Source organism: Strigops habroptila, chromosome 4 (assembly GCF_004027225.2).
Source record: "Strigops habroptila isolate Jane chromosome 4, bStrHab1.2.pri, whole genome shotgun sequence".
NCBI classification, from domain to species: Eukaryota; Metazoa; Chordata; class Aves; order Psittaciformes; family Psittacidae; genus Strigops; species Strigops habroptila.
This window is the reverse complement of record NC_046358.1, coordinates 79853131-79875647: the sequence shown is the minus strand read 5'-3', so window position 1 is coordinate 79875647 and position 22517 is coordinate 79853131. Positions and strand designations below refer to the sequence as shown.

The 22517-nt window shown below is 44.9% G+C and overlaps 1 protein-coding gene across 6 annotated transcripts in view; it reads left to right on the top strand.

The window, feature by feature from the left end:
- The first annotated feature begins 1040 nt into the window (after nt 1–1040).
- Nucleotides 1041–22517, top strand: part of PDGFA (platelet derived growth factor subunit A) — a 35920-nt gene continuing 14443 nt past the window's right edge. For 4 of the 6 annotated variants that reach the window (XR_003990919.1, XM_030482545.1, XM_030482547.1 and 1 more), the window contains exons 1-5: nt 1041–2018; nt 3102–3198; nt 10553–10657; nt 12769–12956; nt 20391–20517. Coding sequence is in view for 4 of the 6 variants with exons in the window: in XM_030482545.1 (XP_030338405.1) it covers nt 1956–2018; nt 3102–3198; nt 10553–10657; nt 12769–12956; nt 20391–20517 (580 nt within the window). In the remaining 2 variants the exon portion in view is untranslated. Of the gene's footprint in view, nt 2019–3101; nt 3199–10552; nt 10658–12768; nt 12957–20390; nt 20518–22093; nt 22177–22517 lie in introns of all 6 variants that reach the window. The other 2 variants (XM_030482546.1, XR_003990920.1) reach the window with 2 other exon arrangements.

Genomic DNA, 22517 nt, shown 5'->3' with positions numbered 1-22517 from the left:
AAATGCTGAAGGAAATTCAGAGATGAAAGGATAAGTCTCCCTGGCTGTGCATTTACAGTCTATTGTCTTCCATGAAGGATAGTATCACTCCTCAGTTGTGTTATTGCAGTTAATCCACTTAAATGCTATTAGATTTTCAGATGAGCTGAATTCTTTGCATCTGCTATTAAGATGCTTTGTTTAGATGAGAAAGGGCTGTTATTTAAATCACAATGAGTTCAGGGAGATGTCAGGGTGCAGCGGGCACCTTGTCCCGATCTGCGCCGGAGGGACAGGGGGCATTTGCTCTCCGGGGAGGGAGGAGGCGAGAGGGAAGCGAGCTGCTGCTCCCGCCCGGCTCCGGGGCGCCGCGGGCCGGCACTGGGGGGGCCCCGGGGCGTCGCATCTCCGCGGCCGCGGTGGGGAGCCCCGCGCCCGCGCATGCCGCAGCCGGGTGCCGCAGGGCGGAGGGCGCACGCTCCCCCCCCAACCGCCTTTATTTTTGTGGGGTGCTTTTCTATTTCTTAAGGAGGGGTGTGTGTGTATTCTTTGCAATGAAGGCTGCGCTGCCAGAGCAGCGAAGAAGCTATGTTTAAAGAAAAATCATAACACAACCCATCGCCACTCTGCCCCTCCCCTTCTGCAAAAGGCAAAAGGGCGTGAAAAAATAAATAATAGCGATTAAAAACCCCACCAACCCACCCAACCCCTCCGTGACCATGGCGATCTCCTCTGCCTTACATAAAGGCAAGGGCACAAGGTAGACCCCGGGCGCTTGGTTACCCGCCGGCTGCTGCGCAGAGCGCCCGGCCCTTCCCCCGCGCCGTGCCGTGCCGTGCCGCAGAGGGACGGGGGGCGGCTGCCCCGGCCCCCCCGCTACTCTCCATTCCCCAGCTCCTCTTTCCCCCCCCCGCTTCTGACATGTGGGCAGAGCCCCTGTGCCCCGCCAGCAGCCGTGCAGCGGGCGGCAGGCCCCACTACTTGTTGTTTGTGGGGCTGGTGCCAGGAAAACCGGGAGGAGGGACGGGGGAGGCGCATGGTGGGGAGCGGTATATGCTGCTCCGCGCCGGAGCCACGCTCCAGACCGGCCACCGCTCCGAAGCGAGCCCGAATCCGCCCTCTGTCAGGAGTTGCAGTTCGTCTCCGATCCCCTTGGGATTTAAACCTTCTTGCGTATATATATATATATCTATATCTATATATATATATAATTTTTCCCCCCTTCCTCCTCCTCCTTTTTCTCCCGTGCAAAGTGGAGAAGGAACTGCACTAAGGCAGCCCGCGAGATCTCGCAATATTGCTCCTATTTATCACTGCTATTATTCGTAATTAATTATTATTTTTAACCTCGCACCAGCCGGGGAGGGGAGCGGGACCATTCCCGGCAGCAGAAACATTGCGATCCGTATCAATAAAGATTTTTAAATTTTTTTTACCCCCCCTTTTTGAGAGAGGGGATCGGGTGGAGGTTGAGCGCAGCGGGGTGGGGGGAGGCTGGCAGCCAGCGCCGGCCCCCGGTCCCGGTCCCGGTGGCGGAGCGGGAGGCCGCGGCGGCGGGGGGAGGCGGGCCCCGGCGCCGCCCGCCGAGAGGGGGGCCAGCCGCCCCAGACAGGTGATGGGCGTTTCGGCTGCGCTCCGGATCGACTCCTTGGGTTTCACTTTGGTCTGATCTAAGCAAATATGCAGAAGTACCGGCTGGTCTAGTCCTAAGAGCCAAGAGGAGCGAGCGAGAGCGGCGGGAAGGAGAACGGCCGCGCTCCCGTAGCGAGGGGAACATACAAACAGCGGCCGCGCCGCGATTCAAGCACCGCCGCCCCGAGGCAGCCCCGACCCGCCCTGGATGCGGAGCACCCCCGAGCCGCCCCGCCGCCTTTCCCCTGAGGGATGGTACTGAATCTCTGCGCGGCAGGAGCCGGCCTGCAGCTCCTCTCCATCAGCGTTGCCTTCCCTCCGTGTCTAAAGTGCACTAGACCGCGATGAGGACCTGGGCTTGCGTTTTGCTGATAGGTTTTGGCTACCTGTCCTTTACCTTTTCCGAGGTAGGTGAGAGGGGCTTCCTGCGAGCTCGGTCCCCGGGGCACGCCGCGGCCGGGCTCGGTGGAGGGCGGGGGGTGTTGTGCTGCCCACCTGGCCTCCGCGGCATCTCCGGGCCCCGCCAGGAGCGCCCGCCCCGACCCAGCCACGGCCCCGGCGCGGCCGAGGCAGAGACCGAGTTGCCATTTCATGGGGGGCAGCGGCGGAGGGGAATAATGACCGTGCATTCCGCTCCGGGGCTGCTGGCTGCCCTTGAAATACATGTATATTATATACGTACTCTGTATGTATTATATATATATTCATTCCCCGCGGGCGCTGTCGGGCTGCGGCGATTTGCGGGCAGAGCGGTGCTTGGAGCCGCCGGGCAGCGGCCGCCCCGCGGCGCACGGCGCTGCACGCACCCGACCGCGGGCACCGTCAGTGCCGCGGGCAGAAGTTGGTTTAATTCCCCCCATCCAGACGCCCCTCCCGGGTGTTTGAAGATCACCGGGCTCAGCGCGGATGAGGGCTTGGGCCTGCCCGTGGCCGCTCGGGGAGCGGAGCCGCTCATAGAGTGGCTACAGGTGGCCCCGGTCGGGGCGGGCGCGGTGCTCGGCGCTGCACGGCCACCGCAACTTTTCCCAGGACCGGGTGTGCTGGCACTGGGAGCCGCGGTGTGGGCGCTGGTGGGATGGCGGCGGCCCCGTGGGGCACGGTTCCCCCCTTTCCTCCTCCTGCTCTCCCTGGGTCCGGGCAGCCCCGCGCCCGCCGCGGACTTGACGCCCGCCGGCGTAAACTTCGGCGGCGGCTGCCCGGGGCGAGTTTCCAGCCGTGGAGCGGGGCTCAGAGGCGCAGCTCTGCCTGGCACACGCTCCGCCGGGCCGGGCTGCCGCCCCGTGAGCCGTTGCGCAGTTCAGCGGGCGGGAGCGCTCCAGCGCCCGGCGGAGCGGGGGGGAGCGTGTCGTGTGGCATTGACCCCCGCTTCATCAAACACGTGCAGCAAACACCCTGCACCCTCCATAAAGCACCCCCAGCCTCGAAGCGCCCGATCCCCGGTGCTGCAGGAGTGCTGCGCGGTGACCCGCGGTGTGTGTGTGTCTTTGAAGGAGGCCGAGATCCCGCAAGAGCTGATCGAGCGGCTGGCGCACAGCGAGATCCACAGCATCCGCGACTTGCAGCGCCTCCTGGAGATTGACTCCGTAGGTAAATTAGTCCCGTCCTCCTTCCTTCCGCGCCGTCGGCCGCCGCCGCCCGAGGGGGGAGGCACCCCGGGCGGCCGCGGCGCAGTACCCCGCACGCCTTTCCCCGCTCCGTCAGGCTGCATCGCCTCCGGGACGAGAAGCGTGCGGGGACCCAGCCTCGAGAGCCTGGGTCCAGGCTGGGTCAGGGGAGCCAGGCTGCCCTGGGCAGGGGAGCTTCATTTCAAAGGGAGGCGGCGGCCAAAGGGGCCGATCGGGAATTAAAAACTTCGTGGGGTTCAGGGTGGAGAGGGACCTGGTGACCCTCTGTGTTTTCAGACCTCTCCGTCTCTCAGCGGAGAGGAATTTCCATAAGGTTTGTTGTTGGTCTTGCATTGCTCTGTTATCTTTAAACTACTGTCCTAGAGGTATTTAAAATATTTGAAACAATATTTATGAATGAAGTAATGTCTCTTCAAGAGCTGGGCTTTATTAAAAGGAAAATAAACCATCCACACTGATTTTAAACAGGAACCTGCATATGAAGCTTACCCTTAAAAATACACTTCTCCCCCCCCCCCCCAAGAAAATAGTGCAGGGTTATTTTCTGCATCATTAGGCATGCAAATGGGTGTAGTGAGAACGTGCAGTTCAAACAGATTGTTGCAGCAGTAAATCAGATCTAGAAGCACTGTAGTACTGGGTTTCTTATCATTTGGTTTCACTTGCTGCACTTTGTTCCTGGTGATTTCTTCCCCTAGTTGAGAGAGAATAAGCCGGACACCTTTGATGCGCCCAAGGGAAACCTGCATCTTTCTGAAGAGCAAACATGGAGAAAAATGAATGAGTTCTTGCTTGCGTTGGTATTGGGCCATCTCCTTTTAAACCATATGCTGTGTATTTTTGTAAAGTCTGTGCCAGGTTCAGTCACCTTCATTCAGTGTTGCAGGATCCTTCTAGAGTTTAACTCGCTGCTTTTTGCATAGTGCTGTATTAAGGAGGAGGAATGCACTAGGAACGTGCTTTACAGACAGAGCTTTCAATTTTCATGTGCTTAGGGAGCAAATGGTTTCTCATTACACTGAAAATGGGAATATTTCTCTCTTACACAACACTTTACCATAGAGGCTAATTACTAATTACCAGATCTGTTGGCATCAGTTTCATATTTTTGGAGAGCAATGCTTCATCATTATTGCTTATCACTGCAATTAAAGAAGCTTTCACAACAGGGAGGGGGTATGCAATACGTATTTCCCCACTGAAGACTGTTTTGGACCAGACAAGTGCACTACTGCTAAAATCTCTTTTCCCAGTGAACTCAGTGGAAGGCTTGGCTGTCGTTGCAGAAGGGCTGGATCTGAGTGTTTTAAAATACTGCATGCTGCTTCTGCATGTAAAGCAGTACTCTGTAGCTACCAGAAGACATTTTTTCTAATACCCCAGTGTAACAAGCATACGCTTCATTTTTAAATACCATTTAGAAGGAGAGCAAAAGTTCACATGGCTCCATTGCAAAGGAGTCAAGCAGACAAGTGAAGCTGAATAAATTAGTGGATGTAGCAGAGAAATTTATTTCGGAAAATAATTATTTACCTCATGGCAAATATTAACCAGAGGATGCATGACCAAAAATTGAAGAGGTCAGCCACAAGTTTACTGTTTCATTTTGCTGTTTTCATGCAACTTGTCAGGTTAGAAACCATTAGAGAAACAAGACACATAAATATTTTACTATTTTAACATGAAACAGTAATGCCTTAAGACATGAACTCAAGATTAAAAAATAAACCCAAAATATTCAGCCTTTCATCCTCTTCTTGCTTATGTGAGTGCTCTTTCTGCACGTGTGCTAAGCTGTATTCTGGGCTACATATGCAGGACTGGATCTTCATGGGGAGTAACTGGTTTACTCCCCACAATACGTTTTCTGGGCACAGTCCTGCAGTCTTTACTGTCATCAGTAATTCTTATTAAGGATTTATCAGAGTGACTAATCAGACATTGAAATCACCATGTTTTCTTCGGGAAACTGGATTGGGCCTGTTTACTATATTTAATATTAGCTTCGATTAGCAAATCAAGTGTTTCCTAGTTGTCACTGGTAAGGTGGTATTTCTGAAATGTATTTCCTTAGAGCTGTAATTGCATTTAGGGAAGGACTGGTTCAGTGAGGGCTTGTACAGTAGATATATTTCTGTTTTATAGCATATACTGATTTAAGCTGAGGCTCAGAATACAAACACTCCAGTGATTATTTTCTCCCTCATTTTAGTGCATGGTATTGCCAGTCCTTCTGCATGTGAGTAGCCCTGTTTAAACTCAGTGGGTGGACTTGAGAGTTAAGAATGATCTTGTAGGGTAAGAGTTTGCAGGATCAGGCATGCATGCAAAAAATGTCTGATATTCCTGAGTAACAAGGCAGAATCTGTGAAAAATGAAGGAAGAACAGTCATTTTCTCTCCTGCAATGCAAAGCATATATTTTTAATTGGAAAAGTAAGTTTTGTAAGTCAGAGTGGGCAGGTTTTTCTTGTATTCTGACAGATTTGGTCTCTATATTGTAGCACAGAGATGACTGATAACCCCCTTCATAAAATTAGAAACCACACCCCCAGACCATCTGGCATATTACTTAAAGAAAAACACTACCCAACATGGAGCTTATCATTGTATTCAAAAAAGAAAATCCAGGCCAATTTGTCAGAGCCCAGTGCTGCATGTCCGATTCAAAGAGAAACCCCTGAAAGGGCAACAGGAAAATTGTGTTTGTATCAGAAAACAGGGTCTTGTATTAATTTGCTACGATTGGGATCCATAGTTGGCGATGGAGTTTCATTGGCGTGACGGAGAGTAGAGTCTGACCCTATTTAAAACAGAAAGCGTGCAGGATCCCAGGAAGTAGGCAGCTGTAGTGTGCAGAGTACAGTTTTACTACTAACAGCCTAAATCACTGAAACGGGGGCATTTCCCATATTCCGCCTGTGAAGTGCTTTGGCTTAGCAGTGTGGTTTTTCTCCTCTCGCTTCACCTCTCCCATCTGTCCTGTGGGAGGTAGGGTTCATTTCATCACCTATTATGTTTGCCTCCCGCTGGGAACAGATTTTTCCCCCAGTCATCTCCCTGCGTGGGGAAAGGCAGGGCTGAGTGTGCTTCTTCGCATGGTTTAGGGGCATCAACCACAGGGTCGCCTTAGGCCATGTGAATTTAACGGCCTGTGATTAAGAACTAGCAGAGCAGCTTTTGTTAAGTGGAGAAATGTTCTAAATTAACAGTATACTTTCAGGGAGAAGTGTTAGATTGCTGCAGAGCTCAGTCTATTGGAAAATCTGCTGCAGACTTTGTGGCTTGTGGCGTGGCACTCGAATTAAGGATGTTACAGTGCAATGTGGTCGTGTTCCTTGCACCTCTTAAACATCATGAGAGGTGGGCATCTGCCATGTGTTTTCCCTGAGACAGATAGAGAGAATACTCCTCCTCGTTTACAGCTGGTTGGTCACGTCTAGGTAAATGGAAAAAAGCCCTAAACAAAACAGGATCTCGCAGGCTGCTACTTATATTTCCTTTAATAGGTCAAAGTTGAAAACGTAATGACATCTATCTCTGCAGTTGGGTGTCAGAAGGGCATATTTTGCATCAGCCAGAAGGAAGATCAAACAAACAGATTGACGTTGCCTTGGGCTTTCTGGCTCTAGGACCAATTTGTAAGATGGACCATTTCAGTTTATGGTGCCTTACATTGAATTCCTGGGGGGGGGGGGGGGGGGGGGGGGGCGGTCGGGGAAGGGAAAGAGATAAGAATTTCCTAAACTGCTGCTGTTGGTACTAGAAGTCTTGGACCTTTGACTTTTTGGATGCACATCAAAGTGATGTCTAGAAGGGTTTGTGTTGAGACTGCATTCATTGGGGATTGTACCTCACATAAAATTGGGAAGGAGATGGCAATGTGAAAGGATAAATTGATAAATAGAAAATAGCAGTAGTCTTAAGATGCTTTCCACATGCTTATTTAGTGAGAAAAGTAATCACATGTTGGCAGAATGTCACAGGAACTCTGTGATTTATACTCCATGACCCCATGGAAAAATGCCAGTCTGACAAAAAAGAACAATTTCAGCTACACTAATGGATTGACCAAGGCTAATTGCAAGAGTTTTTATACCCATCATTGATATGTTGTCAGTACAGAAAAGATTACAGAGACATTTCTTGATCAGCTGCCATGAAAACTTTTTTTTTATTATTAAAACATTGAGAGCTGCATTAATCTGGCTCCGTGCAGCATCCTCCATCTTCACTTAGTGACAAGCGGTGTTCAATTTCTAAACTAAGAACCACCCGTTTCTAAGCTTTCTGCTTTGAGCCTCATTTTGTGAGGCGCTAAGCACCCATAAACTCCCATTTCCTTTGCTAAGAGCTTATCATTATACTGCCTGCTCCTAAATCAGCACATTAAGGGGAAAAACTGGTGCAAATTAGGCATCAGGCTTCTTTAAAGTCAAACTAGAGAGTGCTATTTATCATCAATGTTTTAATGAAATAAAAGAAAACCTTCTGGCCACACATCCAGAGTCAAGCGTGGGTTTCAAAGCTGACTTTCTGATTTTTCAGTCCTGCTCAGGCAAGACTCCTGTTGACTTGAATATTGCTTGAAGTGCAGTGATTTTCCTGTTGACTTCACTGAGAAATGGAATTCTTTCCAAATGCCTGTGGGGATCAGGGGTACCCCTTTAGCATTGTAGCATCCTCTGGCTCCAGCCATGTGCTCCATAATTCTGTTTATAAAAAAAAAACAAAACCCAAGCACAAACACATCGATGCTGTGTCAACAGAAAGAATACAGTTTGTGATGCATAGTGCATTGAGGTTTGACTGGAACTCATTTTGCAGTCTGCTGTGCTAGCTGTGTAGATCTCTTTCTTTAACCCCCACAGCGAGACATGAACTTCTGAAATGATATTCATGCCTAAGATATGTAGTGAGACAGTGAGATACAGTATGAGCCAGAGGCCTTCCTCACCTTAGAAATCATCTTATAAGCAACACATGCTCCTCGACATGTCATTTTGCTTTATAAACATGATGATAGAATATGGCTAATTGCAGCGGAGTTGAGCAGTTATATATAAGCACATGGCTTAACATATTGGTTAGCTGATCATCCTATTCCTTTAGTCTTACCAGTTTCTTTAAACAAGGCAGCAAGAATTCAGTCATGTTAGGAGGGAGCTGTGCCAGTGTGTTGAATGTGGGATTAGGACCTGTGGCTCAGGCCTGCCATACAGTTGGCATCATCGACAGCTTCTCTTTTCAGCAAGATGTCTGAGCCCACCAAGCAGTTCGGATTAGAGGCATTAGTTTTGTGTTTAATCTTTTTTAAACTGTTTGCATGCGGACAGAGATGCTTCTTGCTCTGAGCCTAGCATAGATCTTACTCTGAACGGGAGTCATGCTGCTTTCGAGTATCACTTCATTGCCTCAAATTGAGGGAGAGATTGTGACAACTTGAAGCTGCAAAACAGCAGGTCAGTACGAAGGTGTTGGGTGGCTGAGTGCTAGGAAGCAGAAGAGGGATGGAGGAACATCAGAACGGATCCTCATTTTGAATGACACCATTTGGAGACAGGTGGATGGCCTGGTGCCATTGGAATGGGGTACAGGAGACCTGGCTTCACTCCCCAGCTCAGTCACAAACTTCCTGTGGGGTCTCAAGCAAGCTACTTTATTTACCCCACTGATGAGTTTTCCAGAGTATGCGGTACAGTAAAAGCATAAATGAAATCCATTAGCCATTGCTGTGTTACATTACAGGTGTGGGACTGCAAATAAGGCCTGCTATCAGCTAATCAGTTCAGTTCCAAAACTTCCCATTGAAATCAATGGGAAATAAGCACTCTGTATAGAAAGTAGGAGCCAATTTATTTGGGTAAATTGAGATTCTGGATTTCATGCTGGCTTATTTCAGACAAGGATCTGTTCAGCTGCAAGGAAAATAGGACCAGTGGGTGATCCTGGCATTACTTCTTGAACCTCTCATTTAATATTCTTTTAGCTACCTATGGTAGTATTTTCTAAGAATTGAAGATAACCCTTGAGGCACAGAGCTCTTTCTGAGGTGCTGAAGATACCACCATCATCATGTCGTATCAAGCTCTGCAGGTGATTTCACAGGCTGCATGCTCTTTAAGACAGGACTTGTTAGAGGGAGAAAAGAGCTGATCTGTTTGTAAAGCAGACCCTTATGATGTGTATTACTAATAAAACTAAGAATAAAACAAGTTCCAGAGTCAACTCAAAATGAACTGGAAGCAGGAAGATAACAGTGCAGAAGACAGGAATGTAGGGTGTTGTAGAGAAGGTATTGTGTAATAGCCGTTTACATTTTTTGGTGCACATCGCAGTTTTCTTTGGAGGCAGCAGTGAAACCTTGAAACTGTCCAATGACTTTACAGAGGGCAGTCCAAGAAGCAGAGTGCTAAAAGTCTTAGTTTTGGCATACTGGAATCTGTATGTAGTCCTTGGTTTGCTTACATCTGCCTGATCCCCTGTTTGCAGATTGTGCTTGTTGTTTTCAGAACCCCACTGCATGGGACACGACCTGGGCTGCTTCACTTAACAAAACCAAATAGTTGGAGTGGTTATTTTGTTGGTTTTTTATGATAAATGAAATGCCAAGTTTTCCATCTTTGCTTTTTCTCATGGCCCTTTAACCCGTGTGGTAGGCTTATTTAGGGAACAAGACAAGCCTGGATGCAGTCCCAGAGTTTGCAGTAGCTTCAGATGCCCCTCCAAAGGTTAGGATACTTCACAGGGGATTTGTTCTGCAACAGAAAGGCTAAAAGGAAACCCATGATAGTTGCTTTTTGCTTTTGATTCTGTCCTAGTACTGTCCTGAAAAGCAAGCAAGAGAGAATTGACAGAAGCAGCATTGTTGCTGTTGGGTGTGTAATACTGTGTTTTGTACCATGGCCTCAAACCAAAATGTCAAAAAACTTCTAAGAAATGCTTCACATGAAGTATTGTTGTTCTTATTTCTACACCTTTCCAGAAAGAAAAAGCTGTATTATGCTTTCCACATAAAAATGCAACTCTTTTACTTCAGATATGGTTTTGTGTCACAGCGCGTGCACTGTTTCTGGGGACTTGCAGTAAAATGGATGTTAGAATTAAGTTGTGTATGCTTATACATGACATTTAATGTATGTGTCTCCCCTGCCTTATGCCCTTGCAATTGCATTAAAAGGAGTTACATTAAACTAATTGCAGCAGGATTTGGTCTTGTGCATATGAACAGCACAGATTTATGTGTATGGAACAGCACTGTAGCAATATTGATGCGAATAATATAGCTGAGGTTTAACGTTCTGTTTCCTGTTCTAGGATATGATGATGTTTCAGAAACAAACTTGAGATCTTACAGTGTTCATTCTGCTAAACATGTGCAAGAGAATCGTCCTGTGCCCATTCGCAGAAAAAGAAGCATTGGTAAGAAACAAGCTATTCGTACTTAGGGAGTAAAACCAGAGGGGCTGCTCTTGGTCAGCTAAGCAGAACATTTCACTGGAAAAATGTAGCATGCACAAAGGAAAAAGGCCTTTATTTCTACCTTTCCTTTTTGCACAAAACGAGCCACTACCTGAGAAGCTATCTTCTGGAGGATGTCCATAGGAGACAGACAAGCACAAATTCTTTACAGTCACTTTCTTGTTGCAGCATCTTAGAAAGCTAGACCTTGGTTAGAAAATGCTGCGATATTCGATGTATAATTCATAGTGTGGAGAACAACTAGAGCAGTGTGCTTTAAAAAAACATCAACAGTTGGTAGAATTTTCAGTACAGAAGCTCCACAAAAGAAAACAGCTTGATTATTCACAAGAAAAAAACAGTTTATCCAAAAAATTAAAAGCCATTGACGGAAATGCTGGGGCATTGATTTCCATCACTGCATAGGGCACCAGGCATGTTTACAGAGGATTTTGTTCCTACTAAACATTAATGATGGTGATCCAACAAAGCCCAAATATAAATTTAAAGAGATGGCTAGAATAGGATTTGTATGCAGTGCTTGTTCATCTGATTAATTCTGAGTGTTTTACCATTCCATTTGACTATGGAAAACATGATCTTATCTATGATAGGTAATTCAGAGTCAGTGTATTTGTACTTGAAGCTATGGTGGTACGCAGGAGATAGCACAGCATGCTGTCAGCATGGATTTGCAGTGTGAATTGGCAAGCGTGCTCGTCACATGGAATGCCTCTAGAGAACAGCGGTTCTGAAACAGTCTGCTACACTTGGCACCCTACTCTGCAAGGTGTTGAATGCCTCCCCATAAAAGTCAGTGGGAACTGGATATGCTCAATAACTTGGAGGAGTTGCCAGCTATTTTGCAGTATTGGATCCGTTAATTTTCTTGAGTTCATGGCATTGAGAACAAGAATTTTCATTCTATTTAGCTGACCGAAGTGGATCTCTTTCAAAACTAAGCCTAGATTTTCATGTTATAGGAACAGGCCAGGCCCGAACTTCTTGTACTTCAGCAGTAACTGAAGAAGTACAGGCAGTATTCCAGTTCTTTGGCACATCTAACCCAATGCTATCACTGCTTCCACTGTAAGGCAAGAAAAAAATACCCAAGCTGTCTTCAGAGAAGTACCATCAAACAAGTTGTCCCTGCAATAGCTACTATTTTCTGGACTGTTTCGAATTACCAGCTTGATTTCTTAGGCAGTCCGTGGGTTGAGAAAGATATGTAGTTTGGATTTTTCATGGCAGCATCATGTAGCAGTACAGAGCTACTCTTTATGATCCTTACAGCAACTGTTGCCTATAAGCTCACCTTCCCTGAGCCCAGCAGGATATTGGTTTAGCTGCAGGTTTTTCAGTCATGCTTCTCTTGTTGTTTTGCCTCATTCAAGAAATAACAAATTAAATAAAACCCATCATGTACAAAGCTTTGATAACTTCATTCAGAAAAAAAGGCAGTCACCCTTTGGGATGGCAGATGGACCAGACTCCCTGCTGGGGGGATGTTAACGTCTTGGAAGTGGAAACCTAAGACTCAAAAGTTCCAAGGTGCTATAGGTTGTTACCCAACTCAGCCAATTTGTATTGTAAATATCCTCAACACAACTTCTGTGGTGGTATTTGCCAGGTATTGCATGTTTGTACGATAGTGTATGTATGCGCTGATGGTCCCAATGTTATAAGATAACAGCTGCTGTTACGCAGTTGCTATGAGGCTGTATTAGAGAATCATCTGTTCTGGACAAGCCCCTGGCTTGCTGTCACTTCTAAAAAGCCAGGATTGTCTTATCTAATGGTATGCACTCTGAACTATGTCGGGAGCCAGGCCATTGTAAACCCTCATTTTAGGGCTGGGATTTTGGGAGTGAGTCAAGCTTCTCCCTAGGATAGCACACACAGTTTAGTGGTAGCCAGATAGTACTCAGCACCGACTTGTCAATAAACAATGGGAACTGAGAACACCATCTCAACCCACCAGCTAAGGGTGCCACTTTTAAATGTAAAGTATCTGGGTGCTCTGAGGTGAGAGCAGATGCTCACCTGGAAGTGTGAATTTCTTCTGTTCGCAGAGGAAGCTATCCCAGCTGTCTGCAAAACACGGACGGTTATATACGAGATACCTCGGAGTCAGATTGATCCCACCTCTGCCAACTTCCTGATATGGCCACCCTGTGTGGAAGTGAAACGTTGCACTGGCTGCTGCAACACCAGCAGTGTGAAATGCCAGCCCTCACGGATACATCACAGAAGTGTCAAGGTGAGCAAATCGTGGCTGCAGAGCCCCAAGAGGGTCCTCTTTAAGTCTAAAACCTCCAGGTATCCTTGTGGCTGTTCTGTATGACCTGGATCTCTATTACCCACCCTCATAGCTGCAGGATCAGATCCAATGCTCCTCTCCATTTTGAGTGAGCAGATGGCCTTTCAAGTTACATGGTCATTGGAATATCTTGGGTTTGGATTTGATTTTCACAGGATTCCCTTTAGATTTTTCTTCTTCTGTAATGCAAATAAAACTGATTGTGTCTTTCCCATGATCTTGCACAGTACAAATCTTAAAAGTTAAGAAGATAAAATGACTCAAAGGGCATTGGACTTAAAAAAATAAATAAATCACAGTATGGAATGCTGTTTTCTTAATTAAATATTATGCAGCCTAAATTGGGCTTTTATATTTGACAACGTAACACTTTTGATCTGAAAAAATGTGTTTCAAATTATCTTACCCCAGGGATAGAAGACTCAACGGCTTCATGCTGTATTTATTCATTAGACAAAATCCCTGTTGCAATTTTCCAGTAAATACTACATGAAATATTTCTTACGTTCATTCGACTTCAATGTGTTCTAATTTTTATCAGTATTTAAACAAGTAATGTTGATCTACATCTGCGTGTAGGAGATTAGACTTACACTTAGAATTTATATTGTTAAGACTCTGAGTTCTTGTTGTCCTGAGTATTTTAAGAGCAGAATTAAAAAAAACCAACATTCTTGAACATAGAATTGCCCAACAGCACACTAAGCATTGTGCTTGGAATGGATTTCTTATTGAGAAAGGTGCTGTAAACGTGGTGCTGTAAACATAGTGCTGTACACCCTAAGCACAAAATAAGGCATCTAAGCCATTTCATTGTTTTTCGTACACACAGGCACACATCTGAGCAGGATTTTTTCTCATTCCTGTTTCTGAACATCTGAAAAATGTTTTCACACCTAAGTAAGCTGGAGAAACATTGAACAGATTCCCTCAGTCTTTTAAAAAGTAATTATAGTTTACACTTGCTGCCCTTCTTTTGTGGGACATGCTTTGCAGAAACATTTAAAAATTAGGAAAAAATTGGGTTGAATAATTATGCAATGGCTGAGAACAAACTTGTTGAAGCACTACAGTAGTAAGCCATTCAGAATAGGAGCTGAACAGCAAAGTGCTTCAGGTTATAATATCCAGTGCTGTTGCCTTTGAGTTTGGTACAGCTTCCAGTTAATTTTGTGTAGAACCTACCATGTACAAAGCAGCTGGAGATGCCCAGCAAAGAGCTGAGCCCTGTACTGTGAACTTGCTGTTGGTACTTACGTGTGACGCTGCAGCTGTGTGCTTGTTTCCTACCCCTGGAGTGATGGGAAAGATTATAGACTGAGAAGTTTGGCTCTTAAAGTCCCCTACTGCTGGGGACACTGAGGGTTCCTGAGAAGGTGCAGGCTCCTCAACTGAAGCAGCTTTGCAGGATGTCATTGCTGGGGCTGCTTCCCCAGTGCAACGCCATGTTAAGGAAATCTTAGTTTCTCATTCCATCCACTGATACTGTTTTAGTGCTTTTAGATTTGCATTCATTTTAGTAGGGTGCAAGCTCAAAGCAAGCTCAGCTGAGCAGCTGCTTTTTGTGGCTGTGTAAATATATTGCCACCAGCAATATCAATATACGTCAGCCAGCTTCGGAGGACTCTTTATGTTTTTTCCAAGCTCCAAGACTGCTCCAAACAGTCATTAAGTAGAAGGGAAAAAAAGGACAAGAGGTCAAGCAGGAACAGGATGTTCATTGTAAAGGTTGTAGGCTGACCCCACTGTCACACCAGAAATCTCTGAACAGAATCCATATTTATGCCCTCCAGAGTCAGATCCTCTTGTAGCTTTGATATAATTGATGGTTTTATGAGCCTTTTGCCAATCCCGTGTTCAGAGCTGAATGTCTGCTCATGCCATTAAGTAGCTGGCCCAGAGTGAGGGTCGCTGGAAAGGTAGGGGGGAGCGGTTTTGGAGAGCCTTCTCAGCTATGCCTGCAGTGCAGTTGGAAAGCCGTCTTGTGTTTTCCCCTGATGTCAGACTGCATAAAAGCCCTCTTTTGATTGAACATTGAAAAGGCTTTCCCCACTTCCTCTTCATTGACAAGGTAGTGAGATCATAGCTGGCCCATTCACACTAGAAAAATATTCATCCAGAAAGGTCAGCAAGTGGGTTTGCATCACTCAACTGGCGAAAGCAAAGGGTGTTTTCTTTGTCTCACTGAGGGCCACTGTAGTCAAGGTTAAGAGTCGGCTGTGGCAGTGTGGGAGGAGTAGCAGAGGTGCCTGTATTGGGGCATTCCCTTGGTGCGACATGATTCAAAGTCTGTAGGGTTCAGGAATGTCCTTACTTCGCCTTCACTGAGCTCTGGTCAGTGAAGTACCGTTAATGGGCTTGTGGAATTGGAGCTGTAGGGTGGCTCTAAGCCAGAGGTGTTGGTGGAACAGCTTCCCTGGAATGGGTCCTCTAAGGTTTCCCTTTCATAGGGTGGGTTACTAAAAGGTAGGTTTGCGCTGCGCTGTAACAGAATGAGCCCACGAGAGCACAGGCCTCTGGTCCTAAAGACATCTCTGTTCATCAAGCTGTGCCTGTACCACACTGCAAAAATCAGACTGAAATAAAGAGGCTGGCTGGGAGTTGCTCTTTGATAGGAATGAAAATGTTGCATTTCTCTTCTGACAGAGTAATGGTGACAAGGACTGGTGAATTAGGGGTGTTGCTGCCTGTTACAGAGATATTTCCTCCGCTGTCTGCAAAAGCATTTCAGTAACATCTGCAGCTTTTGCACAGCGAGATCTAGTGTTTACTAAGTACCAGACCATAACTTACTTGAGGGGGGAAGAACCAGGTTTTCCCGAGAGGTTTCTCATAATGTTGAGCATGATGTTCTTGGTGGTTTTAGTCCCAGCAGCAAAACCCAGTTAATATTATAGAGCAAATCCTGCCTATGCTGCTGATTTTGAATAGCTAAGCTGAATATTTCGGTTATTTGCAGCAGCGCTCATTTCCAAACTAAGAAACAAGAGCTAAATCACTCCATCTACCTCAGCTTTGCCTTCTGGTTGGCCTTGAGCCATAGCCATATGAGCTTTAGCCATTTCTGAATATTCAATGTTGAGCTGATTTGGGGGTATTTAATCTACTATATTCTTGCAGTAAATCAATATGAGGGAAAGACTCAGAGAAAAGGAGCTGGAAAGGAGGGAATGCAGGAGGGAATGCTCCTCAGCTGTCAGCTGGGAGTCGTTCAGAGAGGTTCTAAAGAGAGATGGAAAACAATACAGGAATTAGAGACAGGTTGGTCAGCAGAGCTGCGCAGCTTCTGAAGAGGTAAAAAAGGCCTTGCAGAACAAATTGTAGGTAAAATGACTGTATATAAGAACGTTTTTCTCCAGTGACTGTTTCTACCATTAGGATAAACAGCACTTAACTGGACATTACTGCCAGTTGGTAGGACCTGCAGGCAGGTATCTGCTGGCAGGTATCAAAGGTCAGTTTAAGAATGGGAGAAACAAGGGAAACCCTGATAGAGGTGAAGACAAGACGGAAAAGCAGAGAGGTGCCCTCGGAGCGTGAGAGGAACCCTGTCGTCGCGAGTCGCCTGGGAGAGGGCAAGGTCTGGCTGCTCCCGCTCAAGGAGAGAGAACATAGAGACCCCACATCAGCCATTCCCCTACCGCCGGGAGGGGTGACAAGCCCTTGGACCCTTCCTCGGACTGAGCCCTTGCTGAGGCACCACCACATCACCCACGAAGCGGCTCCTGGTACGGGGGGGCTGTGATGGGGCTTCTCCCTGCCCCAGGCACAGACGAAGCCGCCACTTGTTTCTGGGCTGCGTGAGGGCCACCCCTCTCAGTGCTGACCAGATAGAGCACCCCTGGTCCTCGCTTCTCTGCAGGGGAAGATCTCCTTACCACACCCTAAGAATCTGTGCACGAGGCTTTCCTGAGGTAGGGGTTTTGCCAGAGGAGTGCCCTGTAAATGTTTTTAATGGGTATATTAGGATGGGAGGCTGCCAGGCTCAGAGGCGGCTGGCCTCTCCGCTGCTTCCCAGGCATGCACAGCTGGCGCAGAGTGTCCTGCAAGGCCCTATGCCAGTCCTGTGTCCTCTTCCTGCAGCCATGGCTCCGATGGCTTGCCAGGCTTCCCAGGATCCCTCATCCCTACTTAGTCCTTCTGGTGCCTTTAAGCCCTGTTGACTTACATCTTAACTCGCAGATCTGAGGGCTGTAAAGATCACAGTTGCAAGGTGAAAGGTTTTTCCCTCCATTGTATCAGCATGGGGTTTATTTTAATACAGAAGAAATAGATGCTTCCAAAAAGGACCCTCATTCAGTCGCTTTTTGGCTTGATTTCCCATCCTGTATTAAGCTATCAGCCACATGAGTTTTGCCATTATGAGGAATCTTCTGTTCTGAGACTTCTCTTGCAAGTTCCTGCCCATGGTAAATTTTGGCTTTGTGCTACAGGTGTTTTGGTTGTTCTTCCTTACAGTCTTGTTTTTTTTTCCTGCTGTTACTTCCTGATTTCATCTCTCCTGGAGAAGCTCTAGAAAAGGTGTTCCCATGATGTTTCCCATTAGGCTATTGGATTTTATTCTCATTTTCACTTAGCCACCACACCATACTGCAGGCTAGTATTTAGGGTCTACAGTGATGCAAATATGGTGCTACTGATTATACACCATTTAACTAAGCTAGTTAGTTATTTCACTGTCTTTGAGAGTTTTTATATAGTGATATTTTGTGGGTTGGGCGGATTTGAGGATTTTTAGTTCTGTTGCATTAGAGACAAATGAAAGAAGCTGATGTTGGTTTGTTGAGGACTGACCATCACAAACCATGGACCATGCACATGAACTGTACAAAATAAACACCAGGATGAAAAATACAAAGAAGAAAAAGATACTAGCACAGGGCCAAATCCTGTGTTGCTAGCATAGATATCCCTGTTTATATCCACTGAAAATCTGACCTGCAACCTTCATCACTTCAGATTATCATCCTGTGTGGCAGCAGGCGTTAATAGATGACACAAGCACAGCAATTTATCTGGTTTGTATTGCTTCAGTTTGAGTATTTGCAACGTCTTGCAAAATAACATTTCTTTAACTTGTGTAGCATGAAGTAGGGCAGTGGAATGTATGCAGAATTTTTAGCTAAAGTACAATAAAACCCAGTTTTTAAATTGGTACCTAAATACATTATGATCGTATTCTTCAAAGTATATATGTATTTTTTTTTTTAACTGTTGTTTAATACCAGATTGCCACAGTTTGGAAAACCAAGCAAAACCAGGACAGACTTCAGAAAGCTTGATTACAGTTTATTTTTGTTGCATGTAATTTTCAATAAGACTGGTTTATTCTAACAGCTGTAATGAGCACAGCAGATCTGAAAGCTGTTTCATGACTGCTGGGTCTCTTTGTCTCTGATGATGGAGGTGTCTTAATTACTGTTTGTTTTTGTAAATTTTAAGGATTAGTCATCCTTTGATGCCAGATGACTCAGTTGTAAAATACGTTTTCAAATCTTTACATTCAAAGGCTTGATGGAGTTGGGTTCTGATAGGAGACTTTGAAACATGCTGCTCCAGCCCATAGTTAGTCTTCAGCAAAAGCATTCTAGTATGTCGTGGCCAGCTTTTAATCTGTTTATATGGAGATCTGACAGTTTTGGAAGATACTTTTTAATGTGGACACTTCAGTTATTGCATCTGTCTCTGCAGCTTTTGTTTGCTGGGTAAATGAAAATCATCTCCAGATCCTATTGACACAAGAGGCGGTGACTAAAATGTGGTTCTGAACTCCTTGCTCTGTTAAAGCAATGGCAGATCTCCCATTGACTTTAATAAGACCAGGCTTTTGCTCTAGCTTCTGTTACTGTCATTCAGCGGCCCTTGGTAGTTTGTATTCACAGAGTCAGAAGTGTTCTGGGAACTGGGAATGTGATATTTTTTCCAGCCACCACTCTCATTTTGTGACTCTGTTGTTCCAGTTTTGGGAGGGCCAGGGAATGATTTTCATAGTGTGAAGACTGATTTAGAGCATGAAATCCCCAGCAAAACCACCATTACCAGGAGACTCTAGTGTAATCGTGGATGTTTTATTTGTTAGTAATTGAAGCTTTTGGTTCGATCAGACTTTATGGCTTTGTCATGTAACTGTTGTAGACACAAGCATCCTTTCTTGTCCGTCTCTTCTGCTGTCTTGTCTTATTCATAATGCATATGTGTACTGTGCAGTCATTTTGTTTGCTGGGACAGCCACAGTGTAGTCCCCTTTTAGAAATGAGAAGCCATGATTTCATTTCAGTGATTTCCATTTCAAGCAGTACTCATGCAGTGTTTTAACACAATTGTAAACTAAACATTGGACCCCTTACATACAGTCTAGCACTCTCTTTGCGCATGTTACGCCCTATTCCCTTGCACGGCCACGACCATCATATCTGTCACACTTAGCACAAGTCAGTGCCCAGCATCTCACAACCCATTTCAGCGCCCCAGCACAGCAGTGTTCCTGCCCCCTGTGCTGTTCTTCGTCTCCTGGTACCAGGTTGGTGAGGATGTTCTGTATCCCCCCATCTTCTCTTCTGCACTGATTTCCTTCAGATGAGATACCTGCATGTAGCCAGAACTTCTCCAGCATGCTCTTTCCTTCAACCTCCCCTTGCCCTCTGGACCATTTTTTCTTAAGAATGCCAGTGCTTTGGCCCAAAGTGGAGCAATGCAGTTGGAAGCAATTGGATGGACTGTAGAGAAATAGCATACCAGCCAGCTATCCACAATAAAACCAAAGGCTGGATCCAGTTTGCGAGTGGTAGCTCCCTTGGACCTAAAAACAGTGCATATGAGCTCTTGTAACCAAGTCCCAGGTCATTGCAGGGAGTAAGATTGAGATTGGTGCTTTCTGAGCTGATTCAGGTCCTGGTTCTGTAGAGTTGAGCACTTTATGTTCAGAGACCTCTGGAGACACCAATATGTAAATTGTAAAATGTGTTACAAACCAACCTCATGCCTTTGCTGTAAGCCTTCAGTGGTCAAGATGTACCGAAGATCATGCCAAAAGGGACAATCTAGAAGAACAAGCACTGATTTGAATCTGTATAGAAGTTTATTGTGATACATGTGAAAACTGACTTGCTTCAAACTTCAAACTGAAATGACTGGGAAATTGTTTTATCTCTTGGGGGAAAAGAAAATAGTTTCAAACTGCTGAACTTGAATAAACAAATAGTCTGTGCAATAAATAGTTACACGATGCACAATTAAGATAAAAGATGATTAGTATGCTAACATGTTATGTGAGTTTGGCTGCATTAAAAACCAGAGATATATAGTTATCTGTCTTCAGTTCTGAACTATAACTATGTTAATGTGTCTCAGTACGTACCTCATCATATTTTATAGGTGGCAAAAGTGGAATATGTTAGAAAAAAGCCAAAATTAAAAGAAGTTCTGGTGAGATTAGAAGAGCATATGGAATGCACCTGTACATCATCAAATACTAATTCAGATTATAGAGAAGAAGAAACTGGTATGTGTTCCTTTTATTTTTGCATTAATGCTGATTTCATATGGTGCTTATTTTTACATTAGTAAAGAGTGTAAAGCAAACTTTGCTTCCAGTGAACACAGTAGAGAAGCTCTCAGATGCTACTCTGCATGTTGAAGATGCAAAATTAGGGACAGTTTGTGTTGTATAAAGAGATTGGATTTGAAGTTTAAAGCATATCAATTCTCATTAGGTTAGCTTTTAAATAAATGTAAATGCCCAATGGTATTCAGGTCTTGCTTAACTGAGTTAAAGTTTGTCATATTGCAGTTACTGGTGAACTCTGTTGCCTAATTTCTTTAGGCTTTGTGGAGACAGAGCTAAGGCTGAGGTTTACAGTGCCTTGGGGAAAATATTAATGAAATGAATGTAAAGCACTTAGGAATACATTCAATATTCAAGAGTAAGGAGTTTTGAAACAACACTGCCTATTCCTGTTGTTTTCTTACATACATAGTCAAGAATTTTTTGTCACTTGTCAAACCTAAGTTTGCTGTACCAAGACAACAGTTAAGTTACCATGGGGAAAGATTTATGGGGAAAAAGATTTACTTTCAATCTGACTTTCATAAAACCACCTAAAACTCAGATCCTTTTACTAAGGTGCAGTCAGTGCAGGATTTGACACATATGCAGTAGAAAGGGCACCTCCCTTTCTCCTGATTTTGGTTGAAGGCAGCCTCAAAAGTTCATTTTGCCACCTCTGCTGGGAATTTAGGGGTGTAGTAGACCCAGCTCAAAATTAGTCAGTGAAAAGCAGGTAAATATAGGAGGAAAGCTACCTAAAGGTGGCTAGGTAAGGAAGGGTTTTCTGTCTGTCTCCATCCAGCATGGAGGTATAAATCTGGCCTAAGTGAACGTTAACTTCAGTTGCCATGTACAGAGAAGAAGAATTAGAATTTGTAGAAAAGCAAAGTTAGGCCTCTGGTGTGATTTTATTGGACATCAATTTATAATCTGAGCTGAGTGTTTTAGCTGAAACTAGGTTGAGTTATGAGTAGACAAACCCCACATTTTAAATGGTTTTTATGTGTGTATGCTTTGATATTTTTTCTGTGCCTTCTATTTGGAAAAAAGTTTCATTGGATCAATTTCAGTTTTCCAAAATGTCTTTAATCGCCAAAGACTAAGCAGTTAGGATTATAAAATGAAAACTTTTCTTTCTGATGTGTGTGAAAAATGGGGTAGAATTGCCATGGAAGAATATATATTTCTAGGATTTAATTACTGATAGGAACAAAACTTCACCAGCAAGTGGATGGTGAGCTGAAAATAGCTTAACTACAGAGCTGAAAGCAAATGTTGGATACTGCATGGTAACAGTAATTATAGATGGATCTTGGAAATGACGTATGCAATGCCAGCTTCGTTTATTATTTCTCTGCTTTTGTATAATTACTTTGTAAACGGAATGTCAAATCAGACGTTATAAAGTTATTACTTTAATGCAAAGGATAATGAGATTTCTTTGAAATGTAAACGGTTTGAGTATTACTTCAGTGTTCAATGAAATGCGTTACCTTAGGGCTTTTTACCAGCCCTCCCCTTATGTTAACAGGAAGGCCTAGGGAATCAGGTAAAAAACGGAAACGAAAAAAGTTAAACCCAACATAAAACCTACTGGAACTATTTGATATTCAGGTAGGACCTATATGCTGAACACCATAATAGCACAAGTACTGGAAAACTTAATCAAATATCATCACTTCAACTTAATCACTGTTCAAAATCTTGACACTTGCTACCTCAAGGCTGCAAAGAGATTAGATTTGATTGGCTTTGATTATTCTACCTGCTGGTATTTTCCCTTTAAGCTCCACATCACCATCAGCATCTTACATTCTTGAGCTACTTCCTTTTCTTGCCTTTTTGTTCTTTTTTTTGGAGGGTGCTAATTCTTCAGCTTATGAAATCTCAAGTTCCATTGCCTCTGCTTTTGTTTCATTATTACTGATTTCTGAGGTCAGAGCATCACATAATAA